General features: G+C 40.5%; 3 protein-coding genes across 3 annotated transcripts in view; 1 reads left to right on the top strand and 2 right to left on the bottom strand.

Annotated features, from left to right (window-relative positions):
* The window catches only part of LOC132260575 (lachesin), an 84,203-nt gene extending 75,742 nt beyond the window's left edge, over window positions 1-8,461 (top strand). The window contains exons 3-7 of the mRNA XM_059758793.1: window positions 3,784-3,991; window positions 4,086-4,376; window positions 5,570-5,854; window positions 6,313-6,378; window positions 6,626-8,461. Of these exons, the coding sequence (XP_059614776.1) occupies window positions 3,784-3,991; window positions 4,086-4,376; window positions 5,570-5,854; window positions 6,313-6,378; window positions 6,626-6,906 (1,131 nt within the window). The 3' untranslated portion in view covers window positions 6,907-8,461. The remainder of the gene's footprint in view (window positions 1-3,783; window positions 3,992-4,085; window positions 4,377-5,569; window positions 5,855-6,312; window positions 6,379-6,625) is intronic.
* The window catches only part of LOC132260574 (aldehyde dehydrogenase, dimeric NADP-preferring), a 136,070-nt gene that overhangs the window by 30,012 nt on the left and 93,013 nt on the right, over window positions 1-13,045 (bottom strand). The gene's annotated exons all lie outside the window — the stretch shown is intronic.
* Window positions 8,669-12,567, bottom strand: LOC132260665 (ionotropic receptor 75a-like). The gene is made up of 8 exons (XM_059758940.1): window positions 12,050-12,567; window positions 11,407-11,563; window positions 11,221-11,345; window positions 10,997-11,167; window positions 10,760-10,929; window positions 10,051-10,638; window positions 9,269-9,489; window positions 8,669-9,181 (listed from the first exon to the last, which is right to left on the bottom strand). The coding sequence occupies exons 1-8, from the start codon at window positions 12,565-12,567 to the stop codon at window positions 8,669-8,671; spliced, it is 2,463 nt and encodes an 820-aa protein (XP_059614923.1).

Here is a 13,045-nt window from a genome sequence, read left to right as displayed (position 1 = left end):
CCGACTTCCTTCGCAACCCCTTCCACCCTGCATCGCCGCCGCAGGATCCCCAGGCCCACTTGTACATATGTGCGTATATGGCACGGGGAAAGGATACACTTGACTGCTTTTTTCCGATATTTATTGCTCACATAAAGGCGACTGGGGAATGGGATTACACATTCCTCCCGGGCGTCGTGGCTGTTGCACGTGGGAATACAAAAAAGGCGGCACCGAAGGAGCCACTTGCATACAGAAACGAAATATACCAGGAGATTAGAAATTATTTTAATATCATGCCATTACGCAATTGAGCAACTTTTAAGTCCTTTCCATCCTCTTAGCGGGGCCACACATAAATGTAAAATTGCCCACAGAGAGAAAGTTTTCTTTGGCGGAAGAAAAATCAAAGAACTTCTTTTACATCAAACCACATATACACAAATGCTGAAAAGTTACTTCAACATGTACATGAATAAATAAGATTATGCTTCCTGAAATAACGCTGTAACATTTTATGTAAATTGCCGCTTGACTTATAAGATGTCTGTGACGAGGAGTAGTTATTTCGCGGGGTAAAAAATATTGAACCCAGTTTATTTATGAGTGGAGGGCAGAAAATCAATCTCAATCTGCTGTCACGGGTTTTCCGTTTATTGTTAGTGGAATAAACATCTAAATCTTGCTGAATTTTGAATTGCTATTCTTCCAGTAATTCAGAAATATGAGGTCATGGCAGTAATTTTGAAATTTTGCAGCTTGCGGCTGAAATTTTGAATGATTGCAGTCACTCCGGGACAGAAATTATATAGTATTCAAAGACTTTCCCAGAAGACAGATGAGAAAACAATGCAGAAATTCCATTAAAGTTGGTATAATTGTTGCATAACTTCGTGTGGAAAGAGCACCTCTTGAAATACACGGAAGATATCCATTGAGTGCTCCACATAGTAAAAGTGCAATAACTCTCCGCACACAATCATTGGCTATATAATCCTTTGTGTACATAAAATATAAGAAGGACCGATTTTCTGGACGATTGGCCGGTGAATACCAAATAGCTTATCTCAATTCATGGAGTGGAATAACCCTATACAAGTTGAAAGCTTAAAAGGGGAACAACTCCCATGTGAATTTGATGAATTGTCAACTTTTCAAATCGTCACTGGGAAGAGACTCTCCTCACTATGAAACTCCTTAAAGTATTTCTTCGTATGGCAGAAACAGGCATTGCTGCGGTGACTCGGTATGATTTAATAACTCATACAACTCATTGAGATGTTTCGTGCATGTACAGAATAATTAAAGTGTAAATTGGAAGGTGTTGTAATGCGAGACTTACATGAAATTTTGCAATGTCAGCGGAACATCTATTAGAGCACGCATATACACCTTGAAGAGGAGAGTGAACAAATATTGCTTTTGACTGTGAAATATTAGATGCCGAGTGGAATGTGGATTATATAGTATGAATTTTGGGGTAAGTTTGGGGAGAAATTAATTGCCAAATCATGAGCTGTTGTCTATCGTCTGAAATGAAAAGTTTCAGACGGAACTTTGCATTGTTAAATTGCGAGTACACAAACTAAGCTCTTCCGTTAAACCCAACGTGCTATCGGCCATGTTCAATAAACTCTGTGGGCCAGAGCAAGGGGGAGATAATAAGTCTCAAATCTGTACATCACAAATTTGCCGGACCCTTCTAGAACATGAAATTTGTAGTCTGTTTCCACATTAATTCCCAAATTATAATTATTCTCTTAAGTTTTCATCCGATATTCTGTAAGAATCGACTTAAAACCGCTGTTTTTGGACATCTTTTTCGACCATAACCTCAAAAATATAACTAAGAGATCTTCAAAAACTCTGTTTGGAAGCATTCTAGATCACAAAATCATCTCTTAATGATTTGCCGATGATATTAAAATTGCTGATTCAGACTCAAAATCATCCAGAAGAATTTCTTAAAGCGCATTTTCCAAGTCTAAATGACATTTTTTGAGGTTATGTTCAGTTGTAGTACAATTTTCAATATTTCTTGGCAGCAAAGGATAAAAAAAAAACACTGTTAATTGCTTCCAAATGCTTAATTTAATGTTGAATTTTTGTCTTGATTTATGTGCTAGAATGTGAATTATTCACTAAATCTCTCCTTGATTCGTTACATAACCTCAAAAAATTATTATATGTTTGTTTTTGGGTGAAAATCAATGGAAATCCAAAAAATCTGGACAATTAGTCAGTAAAAGAAGTACACAGTAAAGGAATATTGTAGGTTTTTCACACACTTTTCACACTTCCACTTCTGAAGTACTTCTGCCTGTATTATCTCCCCCTTGGACCAGAGCTCGCTGTGCAATATCCTTGTTAAAGCTCGTTCGAAGCTAAGAGAAAGTCCGTGCTCACATTGGCAAATATTATAGTTCACTTCCACATCTTTCCTCATATGATACGGAGCTTTAAGTTCTCCCCGTGCACGACTGATGTATATTACATAGATAAATGGACCATGAGGAGTCGGCCAATGGTCAAGTTAAGTTGTCTGAATCTTTCCCCCAGCGCGTCCCCCCAAAGCGGAGGGCATTGGGAAATGGGAAAACATTTTGTGGCCAAATGTACAGAAGTTTCCAATGCCATATAAATTAGTTAGTTTTACTGTGCCGTTGTATGAACCCATGACCTGATATAATATCTGAATGCGGCACAGATGATGAGAGACTCCTCGTGTTTGGGGCGCCCAAGTCCCTCGCGGACTCTAGATTACACCCAGAATCAATAAGATAAATTAGTACAGAAGCTATTATGGGGTACTTCACTATTATCCATCGTGACTTACATATCCTATTTTTGGGCCACAACTTGAGGAAATGATCTGACTCACACAGAATACTCAATACTACATCCGCTGTCGTTCCTGTCTTCCACAAACGAATCATAAATTTCCTCATTTTCTATTCTCATTCATACACACATACCAATAATATCCGAGCAGATGGGTCGGAAGTTGTGCTGGCAATTCCATAAGTATTTCCATCTCACTTCTCAGCTTCTCTCGTGCCTAATCGAATAACAATATCCAATCAATAAGTAAAACATTTCCTTAACGTGTCCTCGTATATAAGAACATCTTTCACTTGATTAGTTTTATCGGCTTCTTTTCTCAATGAATTCCCAAGTGTCCATTTCGGTTCAGCCACAATAATATTCACCCGCACTGTCATTATTGTGCTAATTTTACAATCAATACAAGAGAGACATTAACACTAACAGCGGGTCTTAATTTCGGCTCTTCATCTATTATTCAGTAAATAACCATTCGCTTATTGAAAGGACTTTTAATCATTTCCATAGAATTAATTTTCTTTGGGAAAATGAACATTCTGTTCACTCTTTCTGAACTGGTTTTATATATTTATTGGACAGACTTTCCACTGTTGTTAAATAAGTTATTAAAGACAGCAAATGTCTTGTGATGTTCCTTCTGATCTTCACAGGGTTTTTGATGAAAAATAAAAGTCATTTTGCTTCTTTGCATCCGGATGTAAATTAGCCAAAAACTGCGAAATTGATGTCTTAACTTGGCTACATAAACTGTAATCTATAAAACCGCTGAATATGAGACTTTCGAGACTTGAGATTTCTGCAAAATTGCATATGAAAACAGTTGTTATGTCTTCTGAATTGCATGATTGACGTCTCAGACATGTTCTTGTCCAAAGCTATCTGTCTGAGTGGGAAGTGCAAACCCTGTGATGGTGTCTTGCACAGTTGAAACTGATAGTTTGACGCTTAATGTGCTTTCAGGTTGCGTGGATCCACATTGACAGGCAAATGATACTGACAATTCACCGTCACGTGATTTCCCGGATCCCCCGCTATAGCATCACATACGACAACGCCAATACATGGCTGCTCCATGTGAGCCAGGCGCAACAGGATGATCGTGGTTATTACATGTGTCAAGTGAACACGAACCCCATGATAAGTCAAGTGGGATATCTCCAAGTTGTGGGTGAGTCTTGTGGGCGCTTTTCGTGGGGGTGTGTGGCGTCAAAATGAATTTCCCATGTCAATTGTGTGTGTGTGTGTGTCACTATCGTTGACAGTCCCACCAAATATCCTCGACATCGAGAGCACCCCCTCGTCGGTGGCGGTACGTGAAAATCAGAGCATCAACATGACATGTCGCGCCGACGGCTTTCCCACGCCCAAAATCATCTGGCGCCGGGAGGATGGTCAATCGATCACGGTGGAGCGCAAGAAGAAGGTCATGGTTTACGACGGGGAGCAATTGCAGCTCATTAAAGTGAGCCGAAACGAAATGGGGGCCTACCTCTGCATCGCCACCAACGGTGTTCCGCCTTCCGTGTCCAAGAGGATTATATTGGATGTCGAGTGTGAGTCTCATGTTGCCCCAAAAGCCCTGCACGCCGAGTGAAAACACTCAAGTAGAGCCTCACCAGCTAATAGACACATAATGAAGCCCTCCTTTTCACCCAAGGGGCAAGTCACGAGGTGATTTTGGAGGAATCTTACATTCCTTACATTTCCATACATTAAATGATTGCATTCCAAGTAAAATTGCAAAATAATTAAAAACTGAATATTTTCGGGCCAAATATTGAAATAAGTCAAGTTATATTTAAATATTTCATTGAAATTTGAATATTTGATTATTTTCTCCACATATCGCCGCCAGAGGGCAGAAAAGTTGGCGTGAGGGACGCTAATAATATAGCATTTTTTGCATAATTTTCTCTCTCTTCTCACGCATTTTCACACTTTAGGACTTTTGGTGTAATAATAAAACTTTTCGCGTAGAAAAAGTCCGATTGGTGGCAAATTTGTGACTTTTCTCTTTTCTACCAAAGTTTTTAATTCAATAATATAGCCAAAATAAAATATATTTCTTAAAATTTTAATAAAATTCACGAAAAATCAGGAAATAACTGAATAATCACTTAGTTAATAGTCTCAAATTGCGAGTGACTTTCCCCTTGTTTTCACCACTATTTAATGATGGCTGAAATTCTTCTAGCTTTATTCGACTATATTTTCCTTGGTTGTAATTTGATGTCATGATTTGAATAAACTTCCATTGCTAGATGATTTTGCCTGCAGACAGATTAAATTATATTGTCTATATTATAATAGGTACACAATTTTCGGAATAACATAGAATGCATGTGCTTATTTTGCCCCCAAAATAAATATTCAATATCACAGCCATGAAAATTCCAAATTGCATAGATAATTACCCAGTGCAGTGAATGTTCAAATGGCAGAGAGGAAATCAATGTGGGAATCAACATTTTGGCAGTTTGATTTGTCATACAATAATGAATTTATATGTGAAATAGACTCTGTGCATATCGAAAATGCTGTGATGGAAAAAAAAGAAATTTAAAGTGAGCACATAATCGATTTCCATGGAACATTGATTGCAATCAAAATGGTCTCCTAAGTACCTATCATTTGTCACATGCACCCAGTATGATATTTATTTGGCTATTTGACTCCAACCACATCACTGCCAATGATAATAATGGGGCTGTGCGGCGTGTGTGTCTCTTTTCTGTCACTAATGCAGTCTCGCCGATGATCTGGGTGCCCAATCAACTGGTCGGGGCGCCGGCAGGAACGGATGTCACCATTGATTGCCACACGGAAGCCCATCCACGTGCCATTATCTACTGGGTCTACAATTCTGTAATGGTGCTGCCCAGCAAAAAGTACCTCATCGATTACACGGAGAACTCGTATCGGGCGCACATGAAGCTGACAATCAAGAATCTCCAGAATGGTGATTTTGGCAATTATAGATGCATATCGAAGAACTCACTGGGCGAAACTGAGGGATCAATACGAGTTTATGGTAATTCAAACCACTTCCTCTCCCCATTACTATAAAAATACACTTATCTATTCTATTTCGCAAAATGCCGAGGACCTACTTTGGCCACAGGCAAGGAGAACTGTTCCAGATGTTGCTCCAGCACAGATTTGCATTTACATTCAGGAATGAATACAAATTTTTGCACAATGCGCCGACAGTTGAGAAAAGCGAAACAACAACAGTTTAAATCGCAATTATTGCTAAAAATCAGAGGCAATTTCTAATTTAACAATAGACTTTAAGTAAGACAAAAAAATCTCCTTTGCTTTTGGAGATTTTATTTGCATTGACTTTTCATTTAGGAAAAAATTTGAAATACGCGGCAACCAAAGCGTCTGGAAGGTCCTTCTCTGTGCAAATAGAATTCTGTGCTCAATCATTTATTTTCTCCATCGTCCTTTTCTTTCTTCTCCGCCCGCCTTCCGCCAACTGTATAGAAATACCACAACCATCATCACCATCAAAGCAAATAACACACGTGGTGTCGGCAGAGCCAAAAGAGAGTAAGTGAATTTTAAACGAAATTCAATGAGTCCCACATATTTCAGAGCCCCCGACCGCCACTAACCCATCCACCACGAGTGGAGAATTTCAATTGGATGGCGTGGTTCTTACTTTATCCCCCTCGCCGATGCTGGATTTGCGGATCGAAGTTCCATCAACAAATTGAGTTGCTCGATTTCTTCCCACTTTGGCTAAAACAAATACGTAATACACTTTTATGTGTCCTCTTCTCCGCATCCATTCCAGCGCCCACGCTGCGGAACGAGTCGTCGCGGATCATCCAGCCGGAAGTGGTGTTCTCCATGAGGACGCCGGACAACGGCCATGGCTCTCCGGGCGCGGCGACCACGGGCGATCGCAAGGGCACCCTCGCGATCGGCCAGAGTGTCTTCTACACGGACTTCCCACCCAAGGAGTACGGCCAGTCCTCCAGCGACCACGTGGCGCAGGCCAGCCACGTCCTCAGCCACATATCACTCCTCCTGCTCGCGCTCTTGCCGCCGCGGATACTCTTCCGTCAGTGTTGAGGCCGCGTCGTTTTCTGCACATATGGATTAACTTAGGAGCCAATCAGTATTATCTAATTTATAGTGAGAGAGAGAGAGGATACTTTCCATATCGATAATTTCATCTGTCTGTATTTCCACCCTTCCTGAGGATTCCAACAAATATTGGAGGCTTTGTAAAGAAAACAGCCCATGCAGAGATTATACAATATCGCATTTACATGATATGATTATACAAAAGAAAAAGATGTCTTCGATGGAATTATGAACCATATCTTCCTTCCCCCTTAATACCGAATAAATTGACACATATCTCACAATTGATAAGGAAATACGAAGTATTTGTTGACAGGGCATTTGACTATTGAGATAAATCATGGTTTAATTAGTCTGACGTACAAGATAATGATTGAATCACAACAATTTTGCGCGCTTCCATCTATTTATTTCAAACACATATCAACTCACAGAGAATTTTCTTAAATATAAATGCATAAAGTAGTGAAATTGGTGAGGAAATGTTTGCATAAGTTGATTCTAAAGTCAGTACATTAGCAGAGTGGTTTCGATTCTAACAGCAATGAGAGTTACTCAATGTGTAAACTTTGGTGTCAATGTGGAAACTTTCTAAAACAATGTAAAAGTCAGCTTTAACGAAGCTAATAAGAATATCCACAAAGTCACCACGGAATTTTGATCAGTGTGCAACGCTGAGAAATCCTGAATTCACTATTCATTTATGGGAATAAAAGAAAACATTTTGTTGCATTGAATATTTCTCCAAGGTTTCACAACAACCCAAACGAGCTAATCATTGCTGATGAGAAGCTTTTAGCAAAGTCAAAAGAAAATGTTCTTTTCAGAGATGTGTTTGAAAAACTTTAATCTATGGAATTCAACACGAAGACACTTTTGAGAAGCAAACGTTGAATGCCCCTAAATTCCAAAACCAATGCCATTTATTTTCATCTTCACTCCACAAGTCCTCAACTTGTTTAATTCACACCATTCAAAAGTTCATTTCACCTCCTTCTACACTTCATTTAATCAAGTCTCAAATGTGAATTTTTAATTAAATCCGAGTGATAGAGAGAAGACAATTCATCGTGTTGAGTGGATTTAATTAGTTAAATACAAATACACCAAACATCAGTTTCAAACATTAAATGAACTTATTGCAATATATATAAACAAACCCAGAGTTTAAATTTCTGAAAACCAATCGAACTTAGTGGCAAAAAAAACTTTACCTAAACGAGAGATTGAATTTAGGCTAAAAAAATTTGTAGTTAATAGCTTAAAAATGATTAATTTCACTCTTTCATCTGAAGTGTAAATATTATTTTATATCCTAAAAAAGAAAAGTGAATTGAATTCGATTTAGAGGAATTGAAAGAATCATTGCGAATTTTAAGTGAGTTTATATATATATATATGAATAAAGATATTGAGGAGAAGTTTTTAGTCATTAAATAATACTGTGCTATCAAATCTTGTATGATAAGGCAAAAGAAAAAAATGAGATACATATTGTAAGTACAAGAGGAATAACTTTGACTCTTACTAAATGCATTAAGGAAGAAAGAAAGGAGGCAGAAGAAGAAGAAAAAAACGAAATTTATATTAGTCTTAAGGGAATAATGCAATTTTGTGGTGTACAAAATTATTTTTCTGTTATACCCTTGCGTTGTATAAGAGAAAAATTATGATATGAGTAAAATAAACGAAGAATTTGTTCACTTTGTCCCTCTTTTCATCAATGAAATGCTCTCCATGAGTGGCTCTACGTCCTTCGCCAGCGACTCTGCAAGCACTTGTAAGTCAGCTCAATGCAGAGAAGACAAATACTCAGTCCAATGCCAAACATTAGAAGTGCAAAGGCAGAAGTGAGGGCATCCAGTCCCACAATGAGGTCTGCAGAGTGAATTTGGCGGGTGCATTTGGGCTGCTGAGCGTGCCAAAAGTGCCTCTCACGATAGAGCAGACCCGTTTCCACCACCTTGCGCAACCCGTAAGTCACCATCTTGCGATACGGCGAGTTCTTCTGGACCATGCTCATCATGAGCCCAGGTGGGAAGAGCTGAATCTCTGACAGCTCACAAATCTCCTTCTCCGTGAACGTTTCCCGGATGATTTTGTACGCCGACGCCACGTCAACGTGAAAAGCAAATCCGCCCTTCTTCGTCCTCGTCAGCCCATCCGCGGCGTGGAACCATTGATACACCATCTCGTTGTTCTTCTTCTTGTACTCAATGCGGGTCCTGAAGAGCTCCAGAGCATCCTGATCAGTTGTTCGCTATTCGAGAGGAAAATCAATTGAATGCGAAATTGCATAACGAAGTGTGATTGGCTTTTCTTCAACGTCCACCAATATGCAACTCACCACGAAGAAGTCGTGATTATACGGATTATCCACAACTCCCAATTCCAGTGAACTATCCATTAGATTTCTTATAGTCTTTATCGTCTTTGGCTTCTCCATGAGCAGCGACGCGACAATGCTGGCTGAGTAGAATTGAAAGATGAAGAAGCCAAAGAGCACGAGAATCTGCATTACGAGGCGACCGCTGAAGATATTTGTGGGTGATTCTGCATCCTCAATACCTGAAGGTGTGGGTGGGAAAGAAGAGCAGAAAGGATCAAATAATGCGGTGTAGAAAAATATTTGTCTCATTGTGCTTTATTGGATGGATTGTGCAAATACCCTCGGTCTTGAAATGAATGGCGAATGGCTGTGGAAAAAAGAACACAATCTGCAGACAACTGGAATCGATTGTTTGCTCAAATTGCTTCAAGACAATTTCATTTCATCGCAGGTCATCTCTTCATATTTCTCCCAATGAAATCGCCATTGCTTCTGTCGTGTGTGTAAATTGAAATAAATTGTCTTTTTAGGTAGAAAAACTTCTCAAACTGAAGGAATTTTGGGAGAGTTTGCATAATATCTATTGATGATTGGAATGAGTTCGTTTGCTTGAAATGACACTAATTTTCACATTTCAAATAAGCACAATTAAAGAAAACATTTAAACACGCCAACAATGACAATATCCTAAGCGAAATGCTTAATGGGAAAACATAATCATGATAAAACTGATTAATGCAGAACAAATATTGTACTTCATCGTGATAAATGCGCAGCCATTCATTCAGCAAAGTGATCACCTTGTTGGCTCATGGCGCGGATGAAGAGAACGACACTTCGCGAGTAGGATTCCGCCAAATAGGGACGCTGGACCTGAGCAACAGGATGAGAGCGACTCGCTGATTTTTCCTTCTCATAATTTTCAATAATGCCCGCGTGGCTGTTATGAATTTTAATCACATTGTGCTCCTTTCCGCTGACACGCCGAGCGATGTTCGGCCTCGCGCCAATCGTCACCGCCTTGCCGCCCAACTGGGCGTCAATGGGGGCCTCCACCCTCGCAGGCTGCCGATAAAATCTCTGCAGAGTGGCACGACGAGAGGCCCGCAGGCGATCGGGGGTGCGAAACAGCAGGTCGCCACCCTCACTGGCGTGAGCGTCACTTTCCTTCGCGCGCCCTTCCGCGCCATCGGCTTTATCCTTTTTGAATTTGTCATAACTGTTTGGCTTTCTTCTCGTGTCGTCACTCGTGCTACAGCAAAGTTTTGATTTATTTCCGGAGCAGTATTGGGCGAAACTTTTAATGACATTGCGAAAAATGAAATTTGATGCAATACACCCACTTTCACTAGATGAATTCCCACGACGAGCCGCTCCATTAACACCATCTGGAATTGTTTGTTTTCAATTTCAATAAACACACTCTCCGCCATCGTGCCCACTCGGCAGGAGTGGTGCTAGAATTTATAGTAAGTGCTGCTAATTTATTCATTGCTGTGCAATGTTGACCTGTATTTGACGAAATGACTATTCTCTCCACGGAAATTACTTCACTCGTTACAATTAAGCAGAAAAATCCCACAACCAATATGCATATCCACACGTAGTTGGTGAAGGGAATGAGAAACACATTCCTCACGAGACCCGCGGTGTCTGGATGGCGAAAGATGAAGCAGGGCCTGAGAGATGAAGAGTAAGGATTAACATCCCTGCGTTGTGACTAATTTGTTTTATTGAATTTTTCACCTCTCAATCCAAGTTCCAACGGTGTAATCAATCCTCTCGTGTCGCTCAATTCGAAAGAATCCTGGCGATCCGCCTATTTCGGCCTGACCGCGAACCAAATACCCAATCATGCCTTCGGTAATTGTCCCATTTTTCATGTATCCCCAGGACTGAGCGTGGCGCATCAGCATCCTAGCGAGCAGAAATGAGCAGGAGCTGTTCCCAGACCACTGATAGATACTTACGTGAAATTGAACATGTCCCGAACAAAAGTGTGAACAACATAGTTGAAGCGATGCAGCGAATCCACCTCTGGATTCTTCCTGCTGGCCAAGAACTGATCGAAAGGCTCCTCGAGTTTGGTGGGAAGCTTTTCGCATGAACAAAATAGATTAATCCACCACTTAACCCTCAATCACAGGGAGACTTACGACAAGCATGCAGCGCAGGGCGAGACCTTGGAGATTGTGACGGCGCATCAGGGTTGTTTCGTGAGTGGCAAGTTGAAAATTTCCGCCATTGACTTGTGGCTCATACTTTCCAATAAACGTCACATTCAGAGCGCCCCCGAGGGAAATTCCAGTGCTCCTGAAAATCACGTTGTAATCATTACACAAAAGGAAGCGTGGGAAGGAGGGCACCGAGTGAAATAATGAAATAAAATATGGCAGCAAATATTTCATAACACTCTCCACTCGTGAAGAGACACGAAAGCCAAGTTGACGGCAGCTGTTCCACGACGAGTGAAATTTTTCCAAGCAGTTGCAGTCATGTATTTTTCACGGCTTTATGACTTCTACAATTATTTATGTCGAAGGAGCTTTTTGTGAAGGAAGAAATGGGTGAGTTTAGCTGATAATTTCTCAAAGTAACACAGCGCATCATTACAAATTGCCGCCCCGAGACTCAACCCCATTTGTCGGCTAAGAAAACCACACTCTTTGAATTGCTTTATGGGCTTTATGCAATTGTAGTCACTGCGTTGGATCTCTTATGCTGTTACATTGCAGCAACACTAACCGGAATAAGATGAAAATCCCACAGAGAAATTTGAATTCAATTTAGGCGTCTTACCAGATATCATAGAGCCAATAAATTCCACTTGGCGAAGATGCATTTCCGAAGCCCATCTTGGGATCTCGAGTGGCCAAAGTCACTTCTGTGCTGAGACTGATGGGAAGCTGCTCGAAGACGTTGAACGGCACAGAACGCAGATTCTCCAGCAAAAGCCAGTGATTGCAGGCCGAAAAGAGTGTTCGATTCATCAGACCAAGCAAGAGACTCTCACTCGCCGCACACTCGAGGTCCAGCACAATAATCTTGCGGAACTCTGAGCAGGTGAAAGTGTCATGCATTTCCCGCTCAATGCTGATGTCCTTCACTCTGAGCGCCTTCACCTGCGCGCCCGAATCCATCAACCTCCTTGACGTCTCCACGAGATGGGCGTTCTTGCAGAGCAGCAAATTCACGGCACTCATTTGCTTGTGTCGCACGGCAAAGGTCTGAATTATGTCCACATGATTGAAGGCACATTGGCCGAAAGTGACGAAACACACGAGGATAAGAACAGCACGGCACTTTCTCTGGCACATTTTGCAGCACATTGAGCAAACACGAGAGGACTCCTGCTGCTTATGTAGCTGCTCATTGTGGGTGAAATTTCGAATTTCTTATGATGAAATTTGTCATTTTGATGGATTGATGTCTAATTCGTTATGCAAATTGTTCTTCAGGCTGTCAAGACAGGAAAATGATCATTTTTCTTCATTGTTGCTCTCGTGCTTAATGATGTATGATTCTGTGCTGCAACTCTTCACTTATTATTATTGCCATGTCTTTGACACACTCTCAAACACCCTCCTCGAGTCTCCCAGAGATAAATCGATCTAGTCAGACACCTTGATAACAATGCATTCAGTGAAATTAAGAATTTAAGCACAAGAGCTTTTATAAACTCAAGTCAATATTCTGTACTTTGTGCATTCCTTGAGATGGACAAGAAATAACTGGAGTAAAAGACAGTATCGTGATGTTCTCAGTGCTTATTGATGTAAAATCTATAAATTATAA

This window comes from Phlebotomus argentipes, unplaced genomic scaffold (genome assembly GCF_947086385.1).
Source record: "Phlebotomus argentipes unplaced genomic scaffold, Phlebotomus argentipes genome assembly scaffold_18, whole genome shotgun sequence".
NCBI classification, from domain to species: domain Eukaryota; kingdom Metazoa; phylum Arthropoda; class Insecta; order Diptera; family Psychodidae; genus Phlebotomus; species Phlebotomus argentipes.
Note: the sequence above shows the minus strand (reverse complement) of the source record. Positions and strands in the feature narration are given on the sequence as shown.